We start from the raw sequence: 12,276 nt of genomic DNA on the forward strand, positions 1-12,276 counted from the left end.
AAAAAAAAATAGTATGTACCTAATATTAAAACACTAGGCAAATTTACCCACCATTAGCAAGTTGGGGCGGCTCAATTTTCATCTCGGTTTTTATATGTGACACATCTATTTGGTCGACTCCAAGCACTCCGGCAGATTCCAAACCGCAGCTATTTGCTTGCATGCGTTCGCCTTGATCGAGTATGTTGGCTGCATTATTTTCATCTTCTGATACTTCCTGGAACTCTTCATCATCCGTTGAACACTGCAAGTCTGAATTTTAAAAAAAAAAATAAACAAATAAAGCGAAAAGGTGTGAGAAATTAAATTCAAATTTATACTCGCTTCCACAATTAAGGAAAGAGTTTAGTGTTTTTGTAGATGATTAAAAATTTTTAACGTGTTCAAATAAAATAAAGCAAAAACCAAAGCAGTAGGAAAATCAGATGTTTTTTTCCAATTCCTTTTGTAAACTACGTAAACCACTAAAACCAAACAATACAACTAATAAATAATATTAAAAAGTTTTATTAGGGGATTTATTACATAAACACAACCGAAAAATAAACATAAGGGTGCCAAAAAGGGGTATAAGCCAAACGGGTAAGAACTAAAGAATCGCTTTGTGTTTTAGTCAAACAATAACAATATTTCTTTTTTCAATTTGGTGTGCTTTTAACTTTTGTTAGATTTGCATTCCTCAAAGTGGATTGTGTCGCTTAGACGGAATGTGTTTTGTTGGTTAGCTATTGTTGTAGTAGTAGTAGTTCAATATTAGTCTTACCTTCTTCCAAAAAGGAATTTTGTGGGTTACTTATATTTGAGGCTAGGCTGTCCTTGCGGGGTCGGCCACGCCCACGTTTAACAGCGCTCGCATTTACTTTGACTAGAAAATAGAATTTGTGTAAGCTTTAACCCATGGTTTGGCTCATGGAATGTATTTTTTATATTAATTGCCTGCTTTTAGTTTAAATGTATGTTTGTAGTAAATACAATTGTAAACTAACAAAGTATAAAATAAAAATAAAAAGTGCAGATCCATTACTGGCAAAACATATGGAAAAAGTATAAGGAGTTTTAAAAGCTTTAAAAAAGGTGTACAAGTCTTCACATGTTAGAGCTTACGACAAAATGGCAGCTAGAGGAACAGAAACTTTCACATGGTAGAAAGGTTAACATAATGAAGAAAACTTCAAACAATTGTTTGATTATAAAAGTTCAATTCTGCCAGATTGAATAAGAGAGCTGCTCCCATTTACAACAAATTGAAAGGTTTAAAACTTTAAAATTTTTAGGATTTGTAAAAGAGATGCACATATTTGGACCTTCATAAATATAAACGCAGTCCATTTCCGCTGTGTAGAACCAAATTCGATTCAAATGTGGGGTTTATTATTTAGCAACCCTACAAATCTAATAGAAAAGAGGCTACGAGCAAGAACACAAAAATATCAATATTTTTTCTTAATTAATGGCACTCGAAAAGCTAAAATGTTATTATTTTCTGTCTATATACAAGATTTCTTCCAATAAATTTTTTCTTAATATACAAGGCTTTATCTCTTAGCATTAGTATCACCCAGCAATTTATGATATGTATATAGAAAGCTAAATTATTTTACCCACACCAGGAAAGCAGAAATTTGTATAACATCGGACCGAAATCCGCAGTTTTTACGACTTTAGAAGTAATATAAGCCTTTATGGATATAGAAAAGTTTTTTGCAATACCTTTCAAGCCATAATAGTTTAAACAAGACCGCTAACCGAATCAGTTGAATTAATTAAAGAAAGAAATTATACACGCATACATAGAATCTTTGCTTTGTCCATTGACATATGCGGGTACTTACCCTCCTCTACCGTGTCCCGTTGTTTACGCGGACGTCCACGCCCACGCTTAACATCAGATGGCGGCGGTGCCATATCCACGCTGCCACCTGGTTGTGTAGGTGCTGGTATTGTAATGCCACCAACAAAGCTACGATGCAATGCTGAAGATGATGCTGATGCCACAGCTGATGTTGTTGGTCGCTCATTACCTTCGACATCGATAAAATCGTTTTCGGGTGTACTCGAACGACTCGTTCGATGTGGAAAGTCATAGTCTTGATCATCTCCGCACCAAGTGTCATCCAACTCAGCATCGGCACGAGCACGCTCTTGTACTTTGCTAATGTTTTGTTCGAGCTGTGCACAATGCTCGGAGAACTAATCAATTGGGAGACCACTTAGTAACGCTTAGTAACGACAATAAATTTTGCATAATTCGAAATACCTCTTCCAACTGTGTGCGCGCGTAGTTAAGTATAACTTTTGCATTTTTGGTGAAACGCGATTCACTGCCATTATACTGCTCACAGTTGGACGCAATCAATTCAATGTCCATCAAGAATTCAGCTCTGGAATGGTAACGATGGGCTGCAAAGAAAAAACATTGCCTATTAGACCACTTAATTCATTTTTTTTTTATTTTGCCCTACCTTCTACATTTTTGCCAATCGATTCCAAGTCCATTGGCCGTTTAATAACTGTGTAGTAGTCACGGACTTGTTTTTTATTAACAGGCTTCAAGAATGGCCAGCTCTCTTGCATTAACTTGATCTTGCCATGTAGCTGTTCAAATATGAACGACAGTGCGACCTGATCATCATCATCCAGCAGTGGATTTATAGCTTTCTCCAAACGCATCAATTTATCCTCTTTCTCAGCCAATAGCTCGAAACAGCTTTGCAACATGCGTTGGGCTGCAACTGTGAAAGAGCTGCGCGCTCCGTTATAAAGGGTCGAGTTTTCGACTATCTGATTGAGATCGGCTAGAAATTCCTCACGATTATGATAGCGTCTTTGACGTATGTAGTCTCGCATCGTTTGCAGGTCCATTGGTTTCGTGACGATACGGTAATAGTCGGGCACAAGCTACAATAATAAAAGTAATTTTTTGTATTTTTTTTTTTGCATTTTTCTTTAGCCAAACATACCTTGGCGTTAACAGGAAAGAGGAATGGTGTCACATCGGGAATCGAACGCAGCTCATTGAGTATCTCTTCAAGAATTGAGGACAAAACAACGACCGGATCTGTGCGACGACGATTTGCAGTCTTATTTTGGCGCTGCAGGTAATCGCAGTGTAAGTCACCCGCCATGCGCCGCTTTTTTTTACCCACTCCTTCTTTTGGTACTTTTAATAATAGTGTGCGCCGACGAACGTCCTCATGACGCTTAAGCAACTTGCTGCTTAATGTAACCTTCGTGCCATCCACATTTACTAAATCGTCGTCCTCGCAATTGACCTCCTTATCGATCTCCTCCTCTTGTTCTTCAGAGACGGCAGCACTGGTAGAATTCGAAGGACCTTGCAAACCAGTATAGAGTGGGCATGCCTTATTAGTACGCATGTGACCAACCTAAGAAAAAAAAAAAATTGCTTATTGTTATCGCAAATATCTCATGTTCATATATTTCACCTGTCCGCAGGCACCACATTTCAACTTCAAATCTGGCTTCAATTTAAACTTCTTTCGTGAAGGACTGACTTCTTTGTGAGGTGTATCACGTTCTTTATGCGAAGAACCAGTAGATGATTTCGGATCACCTAGCGAAGTCGGCATACCACCGGGCTGAAGCTTTTGATTTTGAGCTAGGAGTGCAAGACGCTCCCGTTCTTGATTTCGTTTGATGCGCCGCAGTTGTTCCTGTATGCGACGTTTCTCGCGCTTCATTTCTTCCTTTTGCTGTTCATCTAATGTGGCAAATTGTTTGATAAACTGTTCGTCCTTTGTGGTGCGTATTTTCACATATGCGTCGATAATTGGTTGGCGGCGCACAATTTCAACCCGCGTATACTCCTTTCCCTCGTGATCCTTGAACGTGCGTGTTATCTTAAGTATACGACCCTGATTTGGATTCGCAACTGGCTGCTGTGAATTTTCATCTTTACCATCTTTTGATTTACCGGCCTTTCCACCCTCTTGATCTTCCATGATTTTTTTCAACAGCTCTTCACGCTCTTGCTCTTCGCGTTCTAGTGATAGTTGTGTGGATGTCTTTTTATTTGAGAGCATATTTTCTAAATTTTTGCCCAGTTCTTCAAGATCCGATTCCTCAGATGCCGAGGACTCATCCTCATCGGTGGAAAGCACCTCTGAACTGGCCAAAACACGGTTTTGTAAATCAAAAATACGCTGACATTCCTCTTTGTAACGTTCCTGATGTTCTGCAATAGAGAAACGATTGCCACGTGAAAACTTATCCATACCTTGCTCGCCAGCTTTGGCTTTCTCGGTAGAAAGTGTTCGCACTACGTCAATAACCTCCCAACGAGACAACTTCCTAATCTCTTCTTCAGGAACTTTGAATTTTCGAAGCAATTCTTTTGCGCGTTGCAATGGAAGACGACGCAAATCAGCGTCTGTGCCAGTGACTGTACGCTTTGGCTGTGACTCTTGCTCTTCTTTAGTTTGCTGTAGGGCGAACAAAATCCTTATTTGAATTACAAATTTCTAATATGACCCTGTCACTCACTGTTGGCTTATTCGGCACGCGCACGTACGAAAACCCTTCACCGCACCCTGTTGGGTCAGCTGGTCCCGTTAATTGTAGCAGACATTTACCACGCATGGCTTGAATGTAGGCACTATAAAAATGAAAAGTTTTAATACCATCTAATGTTTGAAATCAATTTAGTGCCTACCGGGTGGTATTCCATGGGGCTACCTTAACTTCATCGTCCAACTTCAACTGTGCTTCTTCGTCGTCATCTTCTTGTGGCGCGAATAAAAATTTTTCGCCATAGCCAGCATCTTTCAAACGTTGTTCGGCTGCAATCATGCTGAAGAACGCGCAGCATTGTTCCGGTGAGACCATTGCCCGTATTTCTTCCTCAGACGGCAACCGAAATTCCGGCTTGATAACCCACCAATTGGAGTCCATTCCGGTACGCTTAAAATCAGCACATTGCTTCAAGCGTTTACGTATGCTGCTTTCTGAGTGTGCTGGAAACGCACGCTTAATGTCATCCATGCGTATGCGTCGCGGATTATCACGACTCTTCCAAAATAGCCGGTAAATGAATACCTGAAATTAAAAGTTATTAAACAACTTTTGACACTACTGCAGTTTTGCGTACCTGCAAAAAGTCCCTTGTAAAATTATTTGCGCGCTTCGAATTAGGACCGGGTACCTCGTAAATCGGGCATTCTTGCCCTACGGTAAACAACGCGTTCACAGCTCGTATCCAATAATTGCTCCGGTTACGAATCACAAGGAAGTCTGTTGGATTAATATTGTGTGGATAGATCGGTGCACGATACATATTATTTTCTAGCGCTTGTATACAATGACCAGGGTGCAGTATTCCCAAAAACGGACTGGTGTGAGCAAATGCGACTTCACCGTATTTAAAGTCCTGAGGTCCATTATCCTTCGCCGCTTTTCGTTTGTAGTAGTTTTTGATTTTGGAACACATACCAACCTAAAGAAATAAGTATTTTAAGTATTTATAAAAAATACTTATTATATTTTCTGCCTTACTTGGTTCATCAACGGTGGATGTTCTTCACAAAATTCGCACAAAATTATGTCGCCGTCTTTGCCGCTCAAGTCCTCAGGATTGCGCATAAAGAACACATCTCCGCCGCCGGAAGCGATGCGCTCAAGTTCGCGTTGTTTAGCCTTTTTGGCTATATACTTCAGCAATGGGAGCACGGCATGCGGTCCTGGCGACGCCAATGGACCATGGGAGAAACGTTTCAGTGGCGGACGGTGGAAAGCACGCAATTTCATCGGGCCCATATAAGTCTACACATTTAATTAAGTAAAATGCAAGTTTGTCTTTAGAAATAAATGCACTAACCGGTATAAATGGAGAACGCAATTCAACAACTGGCGTGGAATGTTGTATCAAATTGCCACCACCCACTTTAAGACGCAATGTTGGTTCAGTTTTCGGCTGGTAATAGCTTTAAGATATTAGTAGTGTTAATTTTGTATTTCAATTGAATTCGTGTGATTTAACTTACGAATCATTCGAAATGTTAAATGGATCACGATCTGGGCTCTTCGGTGGTGGCGGTGGAGTATCTTCTGCTAGGACGTTAATAACGCCTGCTTTGCCTAACAAGATCTTTGATTTCTTAACATGTGGATGTGGTATTTTAATTTTCGGTGGAGGACCCGTATTTTTGCTGATTTTGGATGGATCGATATCATCGGGTATGCCAAGAATGATGTTCTCATCGTTTGGATCAAGTGTAAGTACCTTAGGTTTTGGTACTTTAGTCATCTGTTCAGCATCCCAAATGATTTCATCTTCCCATTTTCCATAAATCAATTCTTCATTCTCAACAGGGAAAATGCTATACCACGTATCGTCAACAGCTTCTGGTGGCTTACTTTGCATTCTGAAATAATTTGAATTAACAAACTGATTTTACTTATAATAACACTGATTTGACCACATACATTTGACTAGCTTTCTTGCTAGAAGAGGTGCCACCACTACCTTGTTTGCCGCCCTGTGTGTTTCCCGACACGGGCATTGTTTTGCCAGGCTGACTGAATGCACCAGCAGTGCGTGATCCGCTCGATGGCAGCCAGCCAGCGGCGATTGTTTTTGAATTTAGTTTTTGCAACACCTTTGCTTTAATATCGTTGCCATCCCATACAACCTCATCTTCCCAATGCAGTTGTGAAACCATCAAAAACGCATCATCTGCTATCGGTTCACCCTTTATTTCTATATCGTCTTCGACTGGAACTACTGCTTGACTGTCGGATACACCTCCCTTTTGTGAAGTCATGTGCTTATTTTTAAAACCGTAATTGAAACCTTCCCCAGAATCTGGTACATCTAACATGTCGTACCAGATCTGAGCGGGTCCATAACGCCAGTCAGCGATTTTTGGTTTATTTTCGTTATTTTCTCCACTTTCTGGTCCTTCGGGTTTTACATCTTCACTGTTTGTAATACTTAGTAATTTATCTTCATCGTCGGACATACATTGGTAAGGCATTGCGTCGAGACCATAATGAAGACCAAACCCTTTTTTCTTCGGCTCCTCTGAATCACTCGTGGAGTCAGATCCAGCGTTTGGGTTCTAGTATAAAATACTAATAAAATATATCTTGAAAGGTAACATTAAAAAAAAACTGTACTTTCTGGTCCCTAGAATGCTTTCTGCGCCGCCTCCTTTTTTTAACGCTGCGCCAAATCTGTGGTAAACTTGACGGCTTTCCTGGCCCGAAAAGTCGGGAAAAGCGCAACACTTTATCAGGTCGAAAGTCTGGAAACAATTCTCTCACGTCCACATTGGCATATTTAGATGGGAGCATATCTGCTAAGGGTGTATCCAACTTGCGTTCTGTAGCTAATATAAAAATATATCTTTAAATTTATTCTATTTACATTTTCAAGAAACCTACGTTTCCCTGATTTTGTTTCTGAATTCAAACTATCGGAACCATTTGCTTTAACTGATCCATCTACATTATTGCTGCTAGTTGATACACTGCGAATCGGTGCGAGAGGAGGGGGCATCAATTCCTTATCATCTTTGGTGAGACCTAAAATGTTACTATATAATTCCCATAAATTTGCAAAATGAAAAGTTATTCACTTGAAGTCTCGACTTTTGTAGCGGGTATTGCATCCTCTAGATCTTCAAGCATGTTTGTATCATTTGGGGGCGGCGTCCTTGGGCAATCTTCGGAAAGCTCATTAATGTCTGAGTAGTCGATAGCATTATCATGCTTCACAATTTCACCATCGTCCTCGTTATCAGCTTCATTACCATCAGTGCTTGAAAACCCTGCCTTCAATGCGTCAAAATCACTCATTGGGTGTTTAGGTGGATCTGCTTCGTCTAGTTCATCCTTTTCAGTCTCTATTACTTCATTTAGCATTGAATTCAGTCCCAATCTGCAAAAAATATTTCTAATAACAATTGATAATTTGTCTCAAAGCACTTACTTGGACAGTGAACTGATGTGTTCACGAAATTCTGGATCGAAGGGATTGCCGTTATCATCATCCACCAACTTTCCTTCAGAGTCTATATTTCCAAAAAGAATTCCGGTTAAATCGAATCCAAAGCCTCCGCCGGCGCAACTATCAGCAGAGCCTCCTCCACCACGGCCAGTCGAGCCATCGTCATCACTATCCGAACTCATTTTAAATCAGAAATTTTACAGTTGAGCTTTATGTATTGATGTTTAAGAGCTTATGGGAATACACAATTCAATATATTACACAAAAAAAGGGAAAAACTGCCAAGAAAAACTACTTTTACTGAAAAACTGAAATATAACTTTTGCAATAGTTCTGCAAAACTATCGATATTATCGATAGTTATAATTTGTCACTACTATCGTTGAATGGTGGTTACTATCGCGATACTATCGGAAATATTTTTTCATCGCCCTTAATATTCCGTTGTCCGATTTAAATTATAATTCTACTTCAAGAAGTCATAATTATTTGTGCAAGCATGTAAACAAATACAAAGTAGCTCTGATCCAGTACTCCATGAACGTATAGGATTTTACACGAACTTGCATGAAATTACAGGAAAAATGATCCCGTACTACAAATTCCTCCAAAATCCTGGAAATGAGAGCGATTTTTGGAGAGTTGTGTAGAGAATGAAGTTGCAAAATTTTACCCGAACTTTTTTCTTCTGGTAAAATCATGAAAAGTGTCAAGCGATCACTGGTTGACGTTTTTACAGGAAAAATACTTTTTTTGTTCCCGTACTTTTTGTTGTTACTCACTTTTTACTCTCATTTCAGAGAGTAATTTTGCTGTTTGACATTTTTACAGGATTTTATACAAAAAAGTATTGGATCAGAGCTAGTAGTATATATCGTCGCTCAAATAAAGAAATAGTGTAAATGCCACATACAATATTATTCGATAATTGCACCATTGGATGGACAATCCTTTAATCTATTAGAAAAATCTTTAGTTTTCTTAAATATTTCTTTGGCTCACTAATTTATTCCCCAAAAACGAAATTGTATTTGTATGGTTTGTAATGCTTTATAAAAACTTCCAATTCGTTTTTCTCAAAACTATACTTTTCATGTTACACTATTTCATTATTCCAGCGACGATATGTTCTTGTGTAGTTGGATCATGTCAGTATGCGAGAAAAAGCACGCTTCGTACTTTTTGCGGTCTACACGTGCGGTTTCTCGCATGCGTCGTCACACAAGCGAGATTTGCCAGTACGTAAAGATGGCCGGTAAAGAAAAGCACTGAATCAGACTAATCAGACATTGAACAACCGGCCCTTAGTACGAAAAACAAAAGGTTGGCAACAGTGTCGGTAACAAACTGTCAATCATTTTTGTTTTGTTCGGAGGGATCGCGTCTACAGCTCGTTTTGACGTCTTTGAATTGTTTTGATGTAACGACGTGTTTGAAGCAATTTTAGGAGGCAATATTTATTCCAATTTAACAATATTAAAATGAAAAGATTCGACTACGGGAAACGCTTTAAATCAATGTTAAACCGTGAAATCGCTTTGGAAAAGCACGAAATTGCACTAAGCAAATTAAGTTCTAAGTACCACGAAAAACTGGGTGAGCATCTGGAGCTATTGGAATATGAATGGAGAAACGTAATAATAAATTAACTTTATATTAGAAAACTTGGAAATTCGTTATGCGCAACAGAAAAAGAAATTTTGTATCATTAAACAATGCATACAACAGCGCCGACAAAATTACGATCAGTTAGAAGAGATGATAAAATACTACTCGCAGTTGGTGGAAACAACCGAAAATCGCCTACGGTTACTTTTTTCACCGTTGGATGAGTAAGATTTTTGTAAATTTAGTTCAAAAAATACAAGGTATTAATTTGTATTTTACCACTTAGAATACATTCGTTAAAACTAGCCACCAATACCTTCATTAACTTGCGAGCTCTTCCTGAAAGAATACAGGGTGTTTCAGTACGAACAACAAAATATAGTCCTAGCTGGAATCCATTCTGCGTTGAGCCTCTCAGTCATACGCCAGAAGAGCTACAAAAGATTATATGGGGTGATTCAGAAAATGCTGCATCTTATAGTGAAGCTTGGGAGCAATTAGTATTTCGTTCCGTACGCGAAATGCTGCAAAAAAAGAGCTGAGCACCGAAGAATTTCAATATTAGTTAATTTTATGATAATTTTCTGATAAGATATTGTTAAGTTAAATACATAGGTATATTAAAGTAATTTCGAAACTATCCAAATATTTAACTATAAATCAGCTTTATAATTTTGGAAACAACATATAAATTCAACATTTTGTGCACAAATTTTGTTTTAGATGTTATCTCTACATTAAACTAATAAACATGTACAATCTAATAACATCGTAATATTTTTCCAATAGCGGTCACCGCTCTGGAGATTGAAGCCTGGCCAAGCACCTAAAGAAATATGTTGAGCGCTAAAATGTTTTTTAAGAAATTCTAAGTTTCATCAAAGTTTAGTTAAGATGGCATGTTAGTGCGCCAAGGTCTACAAAAGTTTTTGATAATTTGGAAAAATTTACCAGAAGTCACCGAAAGAAAAACGTACAGAAAACAGCACTGGAATTACATGTCTTTTATTGTACAATAGTCACATAACTTAGCTCATCACTATTGTGATTTCTAGTGCGTCGCAAAATATGCCCCATAGTTCGATTTTAAGTGCTATAAAAATACACAAAAACTTAAAAATGTGTATTGTAGCGCATATCTGTCGAAGCGGCTAACTTTGAGGCGCAGTAGAAATCACAGCAGTGATAAGGGCCGTAGGAATAAAAAATTAGCAATTGCTTTTTCTTAAAATTTCAGATCTTTTACTCGATTTATTCAAACAAAATAGTAGAGAAGAAATTTTAAGAAAAATCAATTGCTTAGTTTTATTCATACGGCTATGCTACTACCTGTTTGATACGCAGCCAGCAAGGAAAAGTACGTTTTGTGGACCATGCGTTTTTCGTACATTTTTTTATCCGTAAAACAACAGAAATTCATCGGTTATTGAAAATTCGGCATTGCAAAGTATATTATACTTTTCTCAAAAGAAAACTTCAGCAACCGTATTTTAAAAATTTCAAAATTGTGGAGGAAAAAATTAAATTGAGGAACGCGAGTAGACTCCTTCAACGTTGAAAACATTTAATACGTTTGTATGAGTGATGAGTATGCAACTACTTGTATGCAGGTGGAGTAGGAACTAATACCATAATAACTAGTACGATAATTAATTTTGTTACTAAAATTAAAAACTCGATACTCGTTTTATACTACACAGCAATTTAGTTTTAGGCTTAGATGATTTCTTCACCTCTCTTCTTAAATCATCTCTCCTAGGGATTTTGAAATCGAGCACACTAAGCTTAAGTTCGGATATTCAAGAACACTGTTTAGAAAATATTTCTGGGAAAATTGTACATTTTTTACATAATAGTGCCAATTTTTTTATTCCTGTAATATAAAAGATATATCAATATAGTATAATAATAAATAATGAGCGATTATAACAACATATTTCAAGAAGAGAGCGAAATGATCAATACCGTGGAGAGGCGTTCGAATACTTAGTTTAAAATATTGCTTGAATTTCTATGATAAGTAAATTATAAATATATCTGTTTACATGGAAATTTATAAAGGTTTGGCCAAAAGTGTAGTAGAGATTAAACAAAAAAAATGAAATGGACAACAAAATTGGAAAAGCTTTGGAGCGGTTGCTGACTGAGGTTATTACTTAGCACAAGAGTTTTGGAACTTCGTAAAGGAATTGGCAAGCTGCTATGAAAAACACCAAAATATGGTATAATACAAGATTCATACTATTTTATTTATCGGTTAAAATGTAATTTTAAATTTTACTATTTACATATTGCAGAACTGATTAAAATCAACATTGTTAATGTCGACAAATTCGTCAAAACTTACTGACGGAGGGTTATTACGGTCGGTATTTGGAAGGCTACCAATACAAAAAGAATGCGTAATCGGATTGGCAACAACTGTAGCAATTAGAAGTATTCAATGGAATTCTTCTATGTAAGGTGCATTCATCGAGAAATTTTTTCCGGTATGCGCATGCCCGCCGGAGAAAATTGTTAGCTTATCACAAAAAAAAAAAAAAAAAAACACCAGACCAACCGACATTCACGTAGGTGAGCGTAAATTCCGCAGGGTTGTCACTGCTGCTGCAGCTCCCTTTGTACCAGCAGGATGCATTATGGACCCCCGTCCAAACTTCTCTGCTGAAGCGGCTGTTCTAGCGGATGAGCGTGACAACCTT

The 12,276-nt window shown here is 37.9% G+C and overlaps 2 protein-coding genes and 1 long non-coding RNA gene across 6 annotated transcripts; 2 read left to right on the forward strand and 1 right to left on the reverse strand.

Moving 5' to 3' along the window:
* Positions 1–6: 6 nt before the first annotated feature.
* LOC118737846 (transcription initiation factor TFIID subunit 1) lies at positions 7–8,520 on the reverse strand. Of its 4 annotated transcripts, none has more exons than XM_036468634.1 (18): positions 7,949–8,520; positions 7,596–7,897; positions 7,402–7,530; positions 7,135–7,346; positions 6,442–7,076; positions 6,000–6,380; positions 5,834–5,939; positions 5,512–5,778; positions 5,108–5,452; positions 4,673–5,055; positions 4,504–4,615; positions 3,447–4,442; positions 2,961–3,386; positions 2,463–2,898; positions 2,258–2,400; positions 1,833–2,190; positions 764–865; positions 7–252 (listed from the first exon to the last, which is right to left on the reverse strand). In XM_036468634.1, the coding sequence occupies exons 1-18, from the start codon at positions 8,146–8,148 to the stop codon at positions 44–46; spliced, it is 5,742 nt and encodes a 1,913-aa protein (XP_036324527.1). In that variant the 5' UTR covers positions 8,149–8,520; the 3' UTR covers positions 7–43. The 4 variants fall into 4 exon arrangements, with proteins under 4 accessions (XP_036324527.1, XP_036324526.1, XP_036324524.1 ...); XM_036468633.1 differs by having other exon boundaries at positions 7,135–7,340; positions 7,402–7,542; XM_036468631.1 differs by having other exon boundaries at positions 7,402–7,542.
* A 587-nt stretch (positions 8,521–9,107) lies between these two features.
* LOC118738521 (kinetochore protein Spc25-like) lies at positions 9,108–10,668 on the forward strand. The gene is made up of 3 exons (XM_036469457.1): positions 9,108–9,562; positions 9,627–9,798; positions 9,861–10,668. Exons 1-3 carry the CDS (start codon positions 9,448–9,450, stop codon positions 10,114–10,116), a joined length of 543 nt encoding a protein of 180 aa, XP_036325350.1. The 5' UTR covers positions 9,108–9,447; the 3' UTR covers positions 10,117–10,668.
* A 187-nt stretch (positions 10,669–10,855) lies between these two features.
* LOC118738522 lies at positions 10,856–11,985 on the forward strand. Its single transcript, XR_004992891.1, has 3 exons — positions 10,856–10,931; positions 11,636–11,796; positions 11,872–11,985. It is a non-coding gene; the product is annotated as an uncharacterized LOC118738522 (long non-coding RNA).
* The last annotated feature ends 291 nt before the right edge of the window (positions 11,986–12,276 follow it).

The sequence above is a fragment of the Rhagoletis pomonella genome, unplaced genomic scaffold (assembly GCF_013731165.1).
Source record: "Rhagoletis pomonella isolate Grant_MI unplaced genomic scaffold, Rhpom_1.0 Rhpom_scaffold_00004, whole genome shotgun sequence".
Lineage (NCBI taxonomy): Eukaryota > Metazoa > Arthropoda > Insecta > Diptera > Tephritidae > Rhagoletis > Rhagoletis pomonella.

What these genes read in the sequence shown, in the direction of transcription:
- LOC118738521 (XM_036469457.1), top strand. Translation starts at nt 9,448, where the DNA reads ATGAAAAGATTCGACTACGGGAAACGCTTTAAATCAATGTTAAACCGT. An exon ending in TAAGTACCACGAAAAACTGG is followed by an intron (nt 9,563 to 9,626) that starts GTGAGCATCTGG and finishes ACTTTATATTAG; the next exon opens with AAAACTTGGAAATTCGTTAT. An exon ending in CTTTTTTCACCGTTGGATGA is followed by an intron (nt 9,799 to 9,860) that starts GTAAGATTTTTG and finishes TTTACCACTTAG; the next exon opens with AATACATTCGTTAAAACTAG.
- LOC118737846 (XM_036468631.1), bottom strand. Translation starts at nt 8,148, where the DNA reads ATGAGTTCGGATAGTGATGACGATGGCTCGACTGGCCGTGGTGGAGGA. An exon ending in GCCCCATGGAATACCACCCG is followed by an intron (nt 4,616 to 4,672) that starts GTAGGCACTAAA and finishes TCATTTTTATAG; the next exon opens with TGCCTACATTCAAGCCATGC. An exon ending in GCGTGCCGAATAAGCCAACA is followed by an intron (nt 4,443 to 4,503) that starts GTGAGTGACAGG and finishes TTCGCCCTACAG; the next exon opens with CAAACTAAAGAAGAGCAAGA.